Source organism: Myotis davidii, unplaced genomic scaffold (assembly GCF_000327345.1).
Source record: "Myotis davidii unplaced genomic scaffold, ASM32734v1 scaffold9, whole genome shotgun sequence".
In the NCBI taxonomy this organism is placed as follows: Eukaryota; Metazoa; Chordata; class Mammalia; order Chiroptera; family Vespertilionidae; genus Myotis; species Myotis davidii.
This window is the reverse complement of record NW_006299435.1, coordinates 1,277,577-1,294,244: the sequence shown is the minus strand read 5'-3', so window position 1 is coordinate 1,294,244 and position 16,668 is coordinate 1,277,577. Positions and strand designations below refer to the sequence as shown.

The 16,668-nt window shown below is 38.2% G+C and overlaps 1 protein-coding gene and 1 pseudogene across 1 annotated transcript in view; one reads left to right on the top strand and one right to left on the bottom strand.

The window, feature by feature from the left end:
* The window catches only part of LMLN (leishmanolysin-like (metallopeptidase M8 family)), a 68,110-nt gene that overhangs the window by 28,510 nt on the left and 22,932 nt on the right, over positions 1-16,668 (top strand). The window contains 5 exon segments of the mRNA XM_006775008.1: positions 1,694-1,799; positions 6,416-6,510; positions 10,278-10,395; positions 11,593-11,700; positions 14,575-14,651. Coding sequence (XP_006775071.1) covers positions 1,694-1,799; positions 6,416-6,510; positions 10,278-10,395; positions 11,593-11,700; positions 14,575-14,651 — 504 coding nt within the window.
* LOC107184869 lies at positions 7,338-8,106 on the bottom strand (annotated as a pseudogene).

The window sequence follows — 16,668 nt, the reverse complement described above, 5'->3', positions numbered from 1 at the left end:
AATGGTAGAACTTCTTTGCTGGAGACACCCTTCTGGGGCAAGACTTGCTTCAGTGGGGCTTTGGCGCTCACTGAGTCTGCCCAGGTTTTTAGCCAGAGAAAGGCCAGGCCATTCATATACAAAAGCCTCTGTGCACAGCTTGGGTGGGGTTGTAAATTGGGTGGGGCTGGGTCTCAGGGAATTACCAGGGCAGAGCAAACCGCAATGGTTGCCAGTCTGCTCAGCCTCAGAGAGGTCCCGGGGTCTGTGTCCCACGGCCCTGGCCCTGTGTAGGAACAATGACCGCTGCAAGCACCTCTGGGAGAAAAGCACCCTCACGTTCCGGCCCAATGCCTGACAGTCTAGTTCCTCTCCGTATGAGTCTGGGTCCCCAAATTCTCACCCGGAACTGGAGTTCAGAGGAGCCGGGAGCTTATATCTCCCTCCCAATTGAAAAAGACAACAGTGTATCCAGCTGCCAGCCCCTTATGTGCGCGCCTCTGTATCTCCACACTTCCACACCTCTGCACCTCCTACCGGATTCAGTGCGCTTTTCTCTTTCCTTCTAGTTGTAGAACTTCCACTCAGCCAGCCTTCTTGTGGTTCTGGATGATATTCATTTTGTCTTTTAGTTGTAGTTTTAATGTGGTTGTGTGTGGCAGCAAGTTCAGGTGTTTATGCCACCATCTTGGTTGTTCTATACGATGTTTTTTAAATAAGACAAATGTTACTTTCTAAATAGGCAATCAAAATTTAATGAGGTTTGTGGTATTTCTATGGTAAAATGTTATGATAGTGATGAGGGAAATGACCTCGGGGTTCCTTACCATTGTTTGTTTGCCATTGCTTTTAAAAGATAGGTAAGTGCATGAGAAAACTGACTGAATTACTCTGGGTCCTAGTCGGCTCTTGGATTCAGGTTCTGGGTGCAGAGGAGATGTAGAATTCTGTAGATTCTAGAAGGTATAGAATATGAAAGAAGATAATGGGAAGATAGAGATCTTTATATGAATGAAGGGCAGTGTTGGGGTGGGAGAGGGAATAGTGAGATGGAAATAAGAAGGTCCAGCAGCTGTCAGCAACCTGAATGATTTGTTTCTTGTCCTATAGTGTATTCTTGTTTCCCTCTCTACTTACTTGACTGATCGTGTGCCTGTAAAATAGAGAAATGCTGAAGTCATATATGGATTTTGCAAGTAAAATAGTGTTAGAATTTGAATTTTTCAGTCCATTTCTTTATTTGGTATATATTGAAATTTTAAAAATTCATAATAAAATAAAATTAACTGACTAAATCCTTTTTTAGAAATAGCTGTTGATTAGTCATGTCGTAGAAACACAGAGGTATATGTCTTCAAAGTAAAAGATAGTGAAAGTTAGATGTTATACAAAATGACATTTGATATTTAGCAAAGATTTTTCTGACCTTGGGCACTTTTTTTGTTTTGTTTTTAATTGATCTTAGAGAGAGAGAAACATCAACCAGTTTTCTCCTGTAGGTGCCCCAACCAGGGATCGAACCCACAACCTGGGTATGTGTCCTGATGGGTAATTGAACTTGCCACCTTTGGTGTATGAGATAACACTCAACAAACTGAGCCACACCAGCCAGGGCATGACCTTGGGCAATTTTTTATGGAAAAGTATAGGTTAATAAATATCATAATGCATATTATTCTGGAATATAATAAATATTCAATGTCTACTTTAACAGGCCAATAGCAGGATATGCTAACCTGTGTCCAAATATGATCTCTACCCAGCCTCAGGAGTTTATTGGGATGCTGTCTACAGTGAAACATGAGATTATTCATGCCCTGGTAAATTTTCCTGTTAACTCTGTGTGTGTGTGTGTATGTATGCGTGTGCGCCTTGGTTTTCTGTTTATTGTCCTTTCATTTTGATGTATATATTAACATTTAAGATTATGTAGATTCTTAAATTCATGTTCCATAAAACAGTTGATTAGGCCTTTGCCAGTAGAAAATTTCTAATGATTAGCATTTGAGCTAGGTTGAGTTATACTATTTAAAATAATTAAACAGTGCTCGCTTTGGCAGCATATATACTAAAATTGGAATGATACAGAGAAGATTAGCATGGCCCCTGGGCAAGGATGACATGCAAATTCGTGAAGTGTTCCATATTTTTAAAGCCTAAGTGCCCATCAGCAAATGAGTGGATTAAAAAACTGTGATACATCTACACAATGAAATACTATGCCACTATAAAAAGGAAGGAACTTTTACCATTTGCAACAACATGGATGGAACTGGAGAGCATTATGCTAATCGAAATAATCCAGTTGGAGAAAGATAAATATCACATGATCTCACTCATAAGTGGGATATAATGATCAACATAATTTCATGAACAAGAATAGATCGATCTAGAGACAAATGTTAGGGGAGGCAGGGGTTAGAGAGCAACTAAAGGACTTGTATGCATGCATATTAGCATAACCAATGGAGACAGACACTGGGGCAGTGGGGGTTTGCCCAGGGTGGGAATGGCTCGGGGTTGGGAGCCAATTGGGGAAAAAGGAGACATATGTAAAACTTTAGACAATAAAAAAATAATGATAATAATTAAACAAATTAGTATATTAGGCAAATGGGATTTTTGAGAAAATAATTGTTTCTACAGAAGAAACAGTAATTTAGAAAAATTTACTTTCCTCTAAAATGACAACTGATATACTAATTATAGATCTTATCTCCTACAGAGATCTTATTTCTAAAAATCCTCTTGGTCTATTCAGGCTTTCTAAGTGTATATGTAGTAACTGATTCAGAACTTCTTTCATTTCCCTAATTTATCCAAAATAAATTTTGACTACGTGTCTAGGGAATTAAACAATGTTGCCTAAGATGCTAGGATATGTTCTTCTGATACCATCTGTGTATTTAGACAGTAGATGGCAGTAAATTTAAGAGAGAGAGTATTACACTGATCTAGGTGTGATTTTTTTTATTCTATCACTAAAAATCTTTGGGATCTTGTGTAAATTACTTAGCCTTTGTAAGCCTCAATTTCATCTGTAAAATGAAGATATTAGTACATGCTACAATGGGATTTTTCTCTTGAAGATTATATAAGACAAAACATAAATGGGAAAAAAAACAAACAAAAAAAAACATAAATGGGCCTGGCCCATGAGGTTCAGTGGTTGAGCACTGACCCATGAATCAGGAGGTCACAGTTCAATTCCAGGTCAGGGCACATGGCTGGGTTTCAGGCTGGATCCCTAGTAGGGAGTGTGTAGGAGACAGCCAATTAATGATTCTCATCATTGATGTTTCTAACTCTCCCTCTCCCTTTCTCTCTTGAAATTTAAAAGAAAAAGGATTTTTTTTAAAGTAATAGGAACTGAAATGTTTTTGTTTTTTTAAAAAACTTATAAATGGCTTAGCACCATGTCGTACATAATAAGGTGTAATAAAATTAGTGGCTATTATTTATTAGTTTTATTTAGTGAGCTATCATGTATGACCTTGAAATGCAGGCCTCACTCTCTTTTTTGGGGGGGGGGGCGTCGAATATTAAGGACATATATTGATTTACCGGAAGTATAAAATATGAGGTTCAGGACTAACTTACCCTACTAGTCCAGCTCCATTTCCCGTGCTTTTCTTGTCTGTATTTTTCTTAAGCATCAGTCTTTAAATCAGCAAATACATTGAATAACTTGGTGAAACTGTAGTGTAACCAAATAGTACTTACATCTTTTGAGTAAGGAGATTCCAAAATGAATAATTTATTTTCCCTTTATTAAAAAAAGTAAGTTGAACCTGCTCAATTTGGTGAAAGGCAAATGTCATTCTAAGTTTGATTTTAAGCTTTAAGTTATAAAATCTATAACTTGAGAGATACTTGAGAGAACCAGAGTAAAACAACAGGTTTTTAAGTCTAATCTGTAGGTGAACATGAATACAGAGCTCCTAAGCATGAGATAAATTAGGTTATGAATAGACCACAAAAGAAAAGGTTCACTTGGCCAAGAAATGTATGAGAAGGTATTTACACTTGCTTTAGTAGTCAGGTAATTTCAAATTAAAGTGAGACACCATTGAATGTAAAAACATGTATGAGAGTTAGGCAAATAGATTTCAAGGTAGTCGTTACTTCTGAGAAGAGAGGGAGGAAAAAGGATTAGATAGTGAGGCTTCAGCAGTATTTACTCTGGAGTGTTTTATTTATTTAAAAAAAAAACAAACCCTGAAGAAAATATGGAAAAACTAACATCTTAAATCCTTTTAAAGAGGATGCATAAGTTTCTGTTAGGCTTTTGAAACTTTTCTGTGTATTTGAATTACTTTAAAAATTGTAAAGCCCTACGAAATTTAAAGATTAGTTTAAATCTCAAAAACTATCCTGGAGGATGGAAAGAATTAAATGTTTAATAGCTACAGGTACTCCCTATAAAGCTAAATATGTTCATAGCTCTCAACTACAGTCATCCATGGTACTTTAAATACTAAATAATCCTTCTGAAATATGAATGCTTAGAAAAACTTTCTAGTTGAGAGGGTGGGAAAAATGTTTATTTAGAATATCATAAAGGATGAAACAAATCACACTATTTTAAACTTTATGTAACTTCAGTGAATTTTATATTTAAAACTATTTAGATATTCTTAGCTGATTCCATTAAATATCCTTTGCATCTTTAGAGGTTAAAAAAGAAGAAATATAGGAATAAAATACTAATATGGATTCCATTAATCATACTGGCAAGCATGAATGACACAGAGACCACAGTTATGTTAGCAAAGAAATTTGCCAATGAAATTGATTAAGTGATCATTTGTGATTGTTAGTTATCTATAATAATAAAAGCGCAATATGCTATTTAGCCCAGACATCCTTCTGGGTGTCCTTCGGGTCCACCTTCTGGACGAAGCCAGGGCTGTGAGGGAAGTCCAGGTCCCGAGTGCCTGCTGGCGGCTGGAGGGAAGCCCGGGTCCCGGGTGCCGGAGGGAAGCCCATGCCAGCAGCCAGGGGAAGGAAGGCCTACTCTTGCACGAGTTTTGTGCATTGGGCCTCTAGTTTGAATATAAGCTGTAGCATATTCTCAATGTATAAGATATATATAAAGTAGTTACAGCCCGGCTGGCATGGCCCAGTGGTTGAGCATCAGCCTATGAACCAGGAGGTCATGGTTTGATTCCCGGTTAGGGCACATGCCCGGGTTGCAGACTCAATCCCAGTAGGGGGCGTGCAGCAGGAGGCAGCCGATCCATGATTCTCTCATTATGGATGTTTGTCTCTCTCCTCCCCTCTTCCTTCCTCTCTGAAATCAATAAAAATATTTTTTTCAAAAAAAAAAGTAGTTCCAAAAGTGCTTTGTTTTAGCTATTAGATTAGGAAAGAAAGCAAGAAAAGAAATAGGAGATATCAAATGTCAACAATTTTTTTGCCCACTTTCTCATGTTAATTGGAAGGGGAGGGATAGAGAATAGGAATTTTAATGTCTTTATGTGAAATATACATTATCATTAAAATTGAACACTTCTCTTTTTTTAATATATTTTATTGATTTTTTACGTAGAGGAAGGAAGAGGAATAGAAAGTTAGAAACATCGACGAGAGAGAAACATTGATCAGCTGCCTCCTGCACACCCTCCACTGGGGATGTGCCCGCAACCAAGGTACATGCCCTTGACCAGAACCGAACCTAGGACCCTTCAGTCCGCAGGCCAATGCTCTATCCACTGAGCCAAACCGGTTAGGGCAAAATTGAACACTTCTTTAAAAACTATTTAAAATGTGATTAGAAACATAAAAATTCACATTGTAAAACAATTTTGGGAATGTGGGTGATTTTACACATTATCATATTAGCAAAAGAACCACAGCTAACATTTTCATGTATGTTCCAGTCTTTATCAAGTGTATAAATACGCACACACCCACTCACACACACTCACACACACACACACACACCATACACACACACACTCATTTCCACTTTTCTTAAGTGTAGATATATATTAAATGTGGATTTTGGAATCAAAGACACTGAAATTTTATGAATATTCTTAGGAACATATTTGATCACTCACCCCCTACTCTATTGTTAATTTTTCTCAATAGTAGCATTTCCTGGATGCAGTTACAGAGTTTAGTAAGTTTATGTGAAGATCTACTGTGATTAATACATTCTTAAACAAATAAATGCATTGTCTATACCCTAAAGAATATCTTTGTTACTGTTACTTATGGTTTCCTCATTTAATAATCTCAAGTAATTGGAATTTAAAATTCAAAAATATGGATTACTTAATTGTCCAATTTCAATATAAGAAGTTCCTGTAGAGGTACTGATGCTTCTATGTGGTTATATCAGTGTTCTCTTTTGATAGCAGCATGTTATGATGTCTCTAATCAGAATTGATATTTTTTACTTTAAGACATTTCCAACTTTTTCTTATAGGGTTTCTCTGCTGGGCTATTTGCATTCTACCGTGATAAAGATGGAAATCCTCTAACTTCAAGATTTGCAGATGGTCTCCCACTTTTTAATTATAGGTATTTGTTATTTTTATTCTTGTTCTCTTTTAGGAGAGATACTAAGACTTGAATCTGAGAATTGTAGCATGTTAAGTGCCATAAATAACAGTTGTTTTATGGCTAGCCTAAGAAAATTATAGCTATTAAAACAAGATAGGGTATAAGAGGTCATTTAGCTTCACATACAAAGAAGTTTTAAAATTTTATATCATTAAATTCATCTCTTTTTTCCTTTATTGCATAAGAAAGTTCCTGCCCTCCAAAGATTATAAAAATATTACTCTAGCCCTGGCTGTTGTGGCTCAGTGCTTGGAGCATCATCCAGTACAACGAACGCTGGTTGCAGGTTCAAGCCCAGTCTGGGTGCCTGTGCGAGGCAACCGATTGATGTTTCTCTCTCACATCACTGTTTCTGTCTGTCTCTCCTCTCCCTGCCTCTCCCTCTAAAATAAAAAATATTACCCTAAATTTTCTTACAGTAAATTATTATTTAAATTTTTTACATTCATAACTTTAATCTATTTGAAATTTATTTTTGCTTTCTATATTTTGGTTCTTTATAGGAGGGGTGGGGAATGTCTGGCCTGAGGGCTGTATAAGGCCCACGAAATCATTTGGTTTGGCCCTGCCCAGGCAACCCCAGGCAGTACTTGAAATTCAATAAATCTAGGAGCTTTTTCAAGCAACATAAACTTATATTTTGTGAATTATATTAAGTGAATGATGTTATAAATACCAAATGACTCTTGGCAGAAAAAAGGTTCCCCACCCTTATTTTATTTTATAAGATGTATTTATTTATCAGTACTCAAGTCTTTTCTTTTTATACTTATCATGCTATGAATTCACAGCTCAGGCTCCTGTCCACTGGTTCTCACACAGTGAGCTTCTCCGGGTGGAGCAGGCTAATGCTTTAGCTCAGCGGTTCTCAACCTGTGGGGCGAGACCTCTGTGGGGGTCGAACGACCCTTTCACAGGGGTCGCCTAAGACCATCGGAAAAACACATATATAACTGCATATTATTTTTGCGATTAATCACTATGCTTTAATTATGTTCAATTTGTAACAATGAAAATACATCCTGTATATCAGATATTTACTTACAGTTCATAACAGTAGCAAAATTACTGTTATGAAGTGGCAACAAAAATAATTTTATGGTTGGGGGTCACCACAACATGAGGAACTGTATGAAAGGGTCGCGGCGTTAGGAAGGTTGAGAACCACTGCTTTAGCTGAACCCAGGTACCTTTCTCTTTGGCTTCCTTCTTTTTCTGATCATTTTCCTTCACACGTTTCAGGAAGCTATCACGGCTCTTAGGGTGCTTAATATGCTCAATGCGCACATTAATTCTCTTGGCAAGAATCTTGCCCTTAACTTGTTTGTTCACAGCAGTGCCCACTGCATGCTGGGTGACATTGTAGACTCTTCCAGTTTTGTCATAGTAACATTCGTGGGGCATTCCTTTTTTAACAGTGCCCATTCCTTTGATGTCCACAATATCACCTTTCTTGTAGATTCACACGTATGTGGCTAGAGGAGCAACTCCATGTTTTCTAAAAATCCTAGAAAACATATAGTGGGTGCCTCTCTTTCTCTTTGTGTTAGTCATTTTGGCAAATTATTGGAAGATGGCAGTTCCGGCTAAAAAGAGGGTATGAAAAGAGGATACACACACACACACACACACACACACACTAGAGGCCCAGTGCACGAAATTTGACCTCTGCTGAGGGGTCCCTCAGCCTAGCCTGTACCCTCTCGCAGTCTGGGATCCCTTGGAGGATGTCCGTGACCCCGTGCTCCTTAATGCCTACCTGCTCACTACTCCTTGCTGCTTGGCTTGCTGCTCCTTAGCGCTGCCATGGAGGCAGGAGAGGCTCCTGCTACTGCCACTGCGCTTGCCAGCTGTGAGCCCAGCTTCTGGATGAGTGGCACTCCCCCTGTGGGAGTACACTGACCACTGGGGGCAGTTGCTGCATGGAGCATTTTCCCCCTGGTGGTCAGTGCACATCATAGCGACTGATCGTTCAGGTCTTTCTGCCGTAACGGTTGGTTAGGCTTTTATTATATAGACTAGAGGCCCGGTGCACGGATTTGTGCGGGGCGGGGGGGAGGGTTATCCCTCAGCCTGGCTTACGCCCTCTCGCAGTGTTTCTCTTACCGACTTCACACCAGACATCACTGCAAAGTCAAATTCAACCACATTCCATCTCCTGCCCTTAAGTCTCCTCCCTTCCCTTCGAATCCATTCCAATCCAATCCATTCCCTTTCATTCCCTCCTTTTAAAAAATTCATTCGTGGGGTTTGGAGAGAGGGAGGGAGAGGCAGAGAGAGAAAGAAAAAACATCAATGAGAGAGAACATCGATTGGCTGCCTCCCGCACACCCCTCACCAGGGGACCAAGTCTGCAACCCAAACATGTGCCCTGAGCGGGAATTGAACCAGCGACCTCTTGGTGCATGGGTCGACACTCGGCACTGAGCCACACTGGCTGGGCTATACATATATTTTTATAATTGTTATGTCTTGGTGGATTGATTCATCATTAGAAAATTTCCCTATTTGTGTCTAGAAATAATTTTTGTCTTAAAGTCTATTTTGTGTGATATTAATAAAATTGTTCCAGCTCTCTTTTGAGTACTGTTTGAATGTCATGTCTTTTTAATCCATAAAAGGATTAAAAGTTCAACCTATTTGTGTCCTTGAGTCTGAACTGTCTCTTATAGACATACAATTGGATCATGGCTGTTGTTTTTTATGAATTCTTCTGGTGGCTGCCCAGTTGCTGGTTTTTGCCATGTCTGGACTTTTGGTTTTCAAGCCTGCCATAAGACAGGAGAGGGCATGGGAAAAAACCACAAAGCTTGCTGTTCTTACAATTCATTTTTCTTAATTCATCAGATTCATCCATTTTTAAGTGCTTCCTGGATTGCTGCAAGCCTTTGGTTAATTTCCAGAGTTCTAAAACAGTTGATTTGGTCAATTTTGCTACTTTTCTCATGGCTTTCACAAGGCAGAGAATTTTCAGAGGTCCTTACTCTACTATTTTTGCTCTCATCTGTCTGGAATTTATTTCTGTATATGGGACAAAATAGGGATTTAACTTTTTTCCTAGATGGATAACCGGTTTTACACAGTTATTATGTAAATTATACTTTCCCGCTAAATTAAAGTGTCATCTTTTTGGGGGGTTTAAGTTTCTTTATATACTTGAATATGTCTCTGGACTTGCTTTTTCCCCCAGTAAATGTCTTAAAAGGAAAGAATTCATTGTCATCCTAGCCAAGAATTGGCTATGTGGACTTGAGCAAGTTACTTCATCTCTCTAAGCTTCTGTGTGTTTATCTAAGGCAGTGGTTCTCAACCTTGGCTGCACATTAGAATCACCTGGGAATCTTTTTAAAATCCTGATTTCTGGGCCTCATCCTCCGGAAATTCTGTTTCTTTGTTATGGGGTGGGGCTACAACATTAGTAACAAAGAAACAGAATTTCTGGAGGATGAGGCCCAGAAATCAGGATTTTAAAAAGATTCCCAGGTGATTCTAATGTGCAGCCAAAGTTGAGAACCACTGATCTATGGCATGGTGATGACACTCTCATGATGTTGTTGAAAAGATTAAATGAGAAAATGTTATCAAGTACTTTTATGAACTTGGTACATAGTAAGCTCGAATATTTTAATTTTATTGATATTCATAAAATTAAATGAGGTAAATTTACCTCACATTTAATGAGGTAAATTTGCAAAAGTGACCGTCTTCTTATCCTTTAATTACAGTCTTGGATTATATCAATGGAGTGATAAAGTAGTTCAAAAAGTGGAGAGATTATGGGATGTTCGAGATAACAAGATAGTTCCTCACACTGTGTATCTCCTCGTAACGCCTCGTGTTGTTGTAAGTATTACTAAATTATTAACGTCACATGAGCCATCAGCTCTTTTCCTTCATAATGGTCCTCTACTAATCATTATTGTTTAAGAACTATGATTACATTTTAGAGCCTATAGTAGGAAAAAGATTAGAAAGGCAATACAATAAAGCTACCCTCCCAGAGAAATCTGAGGAAATGGAAATTTGGCAATGACTCCTGGTTCCCTTTCTACCCACTGCTTTAAGTCAGTGCTCCTCTGTTTTCATACCTCTTAGCATTACTGGCACTATTGCATAATTGGGGATCACTTAATTTGGAGTCTGTATTAGTCAGAGTTCTCCAGAGAAACAGAACCAACAGGATGTGTTGACATGGGGGAAGGGAGAAGAAAGAGATTCATTTTAAGGAATTGGCTCATGTAATTGCGGAGGTTTAGAGAATCTACAATCTGAGAGAGTTGGCTAGCAGGCTGGAGACTCAGGGAAGAGTTTTAATTTGAATCCAAAGGCAGTTTCCTGACTGAATTCCTTCTAGCTCAGGTAAGGTCAGTCTTTGTTCTGTTAAGGCCTTTAACTGATTGGATGAGGCCCATCTATAAATTTGCTTTACTCAAAATCCACTAAGTTCAATGCTAATCTCATCCAAAAGCATCCACATAGAAATATACAGACTAATGTTTGACCAAATATTTAAGCACTGCGGCCCAGCCAAGATCACATAAAATTAACCATTATACGTTTATGTAATGACAGAAACTTATTCTCCCTTTCTCCCTCCTTGACTGAACACAGCTCTCTCTGAGAGTCTTCGGAACTTTTACACTGCTCTCGGCATATTTTCCATCCCTGGAAGTCTCTAACTGAAGGACAGGCAGAACCAAATGAAGAAAATTATATTCTTAAAAAATTATTTTTAAATATTTTATTGATTTCAGTGAGAAAGGGAGAGGGAGGGGGGGGGGAACATCAATGATGAGAGGGAATCATTGATCGGCTGTCTCCTGCACGCCCCCTGCTGGGGATGGAGCCTGCAACCCAGGCATGTGCCCTTGACCAGAATTGAACCCACGACCCTTCAGTCCGCAGGCTGACGTTCTATCCAATGAGCCAAACCGGCTAGGGCACCAAAGTAATTCTTTAATTCTTTATTACATAGATTGTGATCATTTGCCATTATCTTATTGTACTTTTGTAGGGCTTATATTTTTTTCTGATTTTAAGGATGAAGCAAGAAAACATTTTAACTGTCCAATTCTGGAGGGAATGGAACTTGAAAATCAAGGTGGTATGGGCACTGAACTCAACCATTGGGAAAAGCGTTTATTAGAGGTAAGTTTACCTTAAAATTTTACTAAATCTGTTTTTTCTTTATACTAGACATATTTTTTCTTACTTATGGTAAAAAGTCATTCAAACAGTATAATAGTGTATACTAGTAAAATAAAAAAATTTTAAGTCTCTTTTGCCCTTTAGCTTTCCAGACCACTTTCCTGAAGTAATCACTTTTTAAGTTCTTTTGTATATCCTTTCAGAAATATGAACTAACATATATACTTTTTAAAAAATGGTTTCGTACATTTCTACAACTTTCTTCACTTAATGATATTTATCTTAAACATTTCTCCAAGGTAGTAAAGTGCTTCCACTGTAATGCAATGTATGCTTTCCTAGAAAAACCTCTTCCTCCAAAATTGAACACTGAAAATAACAAGACTTGTGGGAAAAACAAATACTAGAGCACTAATAAAAGCAATAAGTCATAATAAAAGTGCTAGGTTGGTTTAAAAAGACATATATTCCAATAAATAAACTGTATTTACTCTAGTATTTCTTTATATTGAACAAAAATAACAAAAAGCAGTGATAGTTGGATGGGAGACTATAAATCTGAGCAATGGAAGAAAATAGTAAAATTGTACAAAGATTAGAGAAAACCATGCAATAAGCACTTCAAGCCGTGTAGAAGAGCATGGAGTGAACGGACATCCTGCACAGTATAGCATTTCTCTGTTACTGTGTTTAGCTGCCTGAGTGTGCTTTGTATTTAGTTGCTTTTGCTCCAGTGCACAAAACATTAAAATCCAGGGGGAAAATCATTATGAAGCAACACGATCCTTATGATGATGTTTTCTTATTTACCAGGCTTACATGAGCTCATTCACATACAGAAACACATGCTTTAGTAGAATAACCTGTATATGGGATCTATCTATATATATATATCATTTTTTAATAGCTACATATTATATGCACAACATTCCTATGCTAATGAATAACTTTTTAATTTTTAATTTTAAAAATATTGCAGTGAGCAACTTATTTAAATCTGAAATGTCTCCTAGGAGTGTTGTTCTAGTGGTGGTAATTAGGTTCAGCTAAACAATCAAATTAACAAGACCTAAATGGTCCACATTGAAAAAACATTCATGTAGAAGGATAGAGGAAAGAAAGCACAGCATGCCACCATGGCCATCAGGCATTTCTCATACTCCATCCAGCAGTCTAAGAGTTATCCATATATATAACTTGCAGAACCCTGTAAGGGTCATACCCATAAAAGTCACTGCACACCCGGAAGTCCCAAATTGTGGCTTACCAACAGGTGTTCTGTTCACTTATAGTAATCCCATATCCAGACGCATATCAGGAGGTCTTTTTCCCTGTGTACTGTTGCTGGTAACTCGGTTCACATTCCACCTTTATTAGGTTTCCAGAAACCAGAATTAGGAAGTTAACGCAAGGTCAAATTTCTTTATATATAAAAAGAAGAGATAAATCCCTGCAAGTGGAGTGTCTTGCTCAAAGGAGATTTTATATATATATATATATATTAGATGTGACACCAAAAGCATAAGCAACCAACGAAAATAGACAACATGAACTCCATAAAAAAATTAAAAACTTTTGTGCTTCAAAAGACACTAGCAGGAAAGTGAAAAGACAACTCACAGAACGGAAGAAAATATTTGCGAATCATCTTTCTGATAAGGGTCTATAATCCAGACTATATGAAGAACTCTTATAACTCAGCAATGAAGCATGGCTAACAGTGGTTGAGCCTTGACCTATGAACCAGGAAATCATGGTTCAATTCCCAACCAGGTCGTTCCTCGGTGGTGGGGGGGGGGGGGGGACGGGACGGGACGGGCAGGAGGCAGCCAATCAATGTTTCTATTTCTCCCTCTCTGAAATCAGTAAAAATATTTAAATATTTAAAAATGGGTGAAGGATTTGAAAATTATGCTTACATGTATCATGACCTGAGTTGGTAGAACTGTGAAAAGAATAAAATTAATGCTTGTACTGACCTTATCTAGATGACCACAAGTAACAGTGATGGAAACTTACTAGAAGTGACATATATTTCTCCCGTGGGAATTTCAGTTTATTTTCTTTAAGCAATTTTATCAAGTGATTCCCTTTAGAAAGCTATAGATTGGCCAGAAATGAAAGCTTATTTACTTTTCAGTAGATAGTAATAATTTAATTAATTTCATCAACTCATACCTTTCTCTGAAGTCAACTTTGTGTCCTTGACCTATTTTTTAAAAAGGTGATATTAAAGTGCTTGAGAAGACCATCTAGTGTTCAAATTAAAGATTGGAAGAATAGTCAGAGCTGCCCCAAGATAGAATACGCTTCTTAAGAGGCAGTGAAGTCCTTATCATTAGGCAACCTACTGGTATAAATTTTATGATATGAATTAAAACACTGGGTAGATAGTAGACCTTGATGGTATTTTAGGTCCCTCATGCAAATCCTTTGATCCTGTGATACGTGTTTTGCATATTAATGTGTATTTCTTTGATCACAAAGTTGAGGGTTATGAAAGCATTTTTGTGTAATTCAGGTAAGTATTATCTGGGCATCTGTCTCAACTACCCATTTTGCCTAGGTAGTGTAATATTTTTACAGTATTCCTGTTTCAATGTATTTATCCTCATTTTCATCACAGAGTTCTAAATGCTGGCTGTCTACCATTCAAACAAAATTGGACACAATGTAGACATTTGAGGCAGAAAGTAGATTTTAAGCTTCAGTCTTGTCATTTTAAACAAGACTTATGTATCTCACTATTTTAAGTGAGTACTTCATGAGCCTCTCATACTTATGACATTTTAAATATACATCAACGTAATGATGGAAATTATTGAGATTGCAAGGGGTCCAGTCCTCTAACGAAAATCTGTTGGCAATTTTCAGAATGAAGCAATGACTGGTTCTCACACCCAGAACCGAGTCCTCTCTCGAATCACTCTGGCATTAATGGAGGACACTGGGTAAGACAGCTTTGAGATTATTATATGAATTGTTCATTGAAATGAAATGAATATTAAAATAAATATGATTAAGCTAAATAAACTAATCAGCTTAAAATACTGACATTTTGCATTGAAGTAAAATATTCTTAGAATTTTGTGCAGTTATCCATTACTTCTAACAACTCCATTATTCATTCAATAAATATTTGAGGCCCTGAGATATAGTAAGGAATAGAACAAAATTCCTAGTATTATGGAACTTATCTTTCAATACATAGAGGCCATACTAATATGAAGGAAAGACTAATTTAAAATTTTTTAAAAATTATAAGTGAGATTAGTGATGTATAGATTCCTGTTTTTAAAGCAGTAGACCTTTCTGGTAAAGCAGTAGAATACTGTTTTTAAATGACTCCAGTGGGGGTCTTTTTATTTTTTGGCTCCTGGATCCTTTAGAAAAGACATGTTGGTTTTTGATAGCTTCCTTGGTTTCTGGTATGGTGGAATGTACCAGGCTGATCAGCACATACGCCCTGGGCATCAGCCAATCTTACAAGGAGTGCTGGTTCCTTTGAATAGAGATAGCTTTAAGAAACCACAGCCCAGACACTGTGTTCATTGCTACTAGGTTATCATTGTTTCTCATACTTTACCATGGACCAAGTTAGGGCATTCATATATTGAAAAGGGGAAAAACCCCACAATGATGGATGTTTTTTTTAGTGCCAGTATAGCTCTTTCTCATTTATCCCTGAATAAGCAATGGCTAGCTGAAGTGGTCCTGCTGCTCTGCTTAACAACCTATTTATAGCCCTTTTATAAACAATGCTAGTTTCTTTCAGATACCAGTTGGATATAGAAGCACTGTAGACTGTGTGAGTCACTAATGAAAAATCATGGCACTGGTGAATTTTAAAGCATTTTTTCTTTTTTTGTGAAGCAACACAACAGCAACATGGGCTAATTTTTTCTAAATTACTGGCAATATTTTAAAACTGTAGACACGGAGCCCAGCCAGTGTGGCTCAGTTGGTTGAACATTGTCCCATGCACCAAGAGGTTGCTGGTTCCGGCTGGCATGGAGGTCACAGTTTGATTCCCGGTCAGGGTACATGCCCAGACTTTGGGCTTGATCCCCAGTAGGGGGCGAGCAGGAGGCAGCCAAGCTGTGTTTCTCTCTCAGCTATGTTTTTATCTCTCTCCCTCTCCCTTTCTCTCTCTAAAACCAATTAACCAAGAAAAGAAGTATAAATTGGTTGTTACAGAATAGTCATGAGGATGTAAAGTAGAGCATTATAATCAACTAGAGGCCCAGTGCACGAAATTTGTGCATGGGTAGGGTCTCTAGGCCTGGCCTGTGATCAGGGCCGATCAGGTTCCCCGCCTCCCTGTCTCCTCCTTCCGTTTCCCTTTCTCTCTCTAAAACCAATTAACCAAGAAAAGAAGTATAAATTGGTTGTTACAGAATAGTCATGAGGATGTAAAGTAGAGCATTATAATCAACTAGAGGCCCAGTGCACGAAATTTGTGCATGGGTAGGATCTCTAGGCCTGGCCTGTGATCAGGGCTGATCAGGTTCCCCGCCTCCCCATCTCCTCCTTCCATCGCTACCCGTGCACTGCCACCATGTGATTATCCCCACCCCACCACCTCCTCCTTCCCTCACCCCTTTAGCCCCGCTGCCGCCACTGGTTGCCTGTCATGTTCTGTGCTGCCCCCTGGTGGTCAGTGCACATCATAGCAAGCGATTGAACTGTTCTCCTGGCCAAACTCCCGAGCGGACACTTTGCAAATTAGTCTTTTATATATAGTATATAGATAGTATTCTAATAACTATGTATGGCCCTAACTGGTTTGGCTTACTGGATAGAGCATCGGCCAGCAGACTGAAAGGTCCCAGGTTCGATTCCGGTCAAGGGCATGTACCTTGGTTGCGGGCACATCCCCAGTAGGAGGTGTGTAGGAGGCAGCTGATCGATGTTTCTCTCTCATTGATGTTTCTAACTCTCTATCCCTCTCCCTTCCTCTCTGTAAAA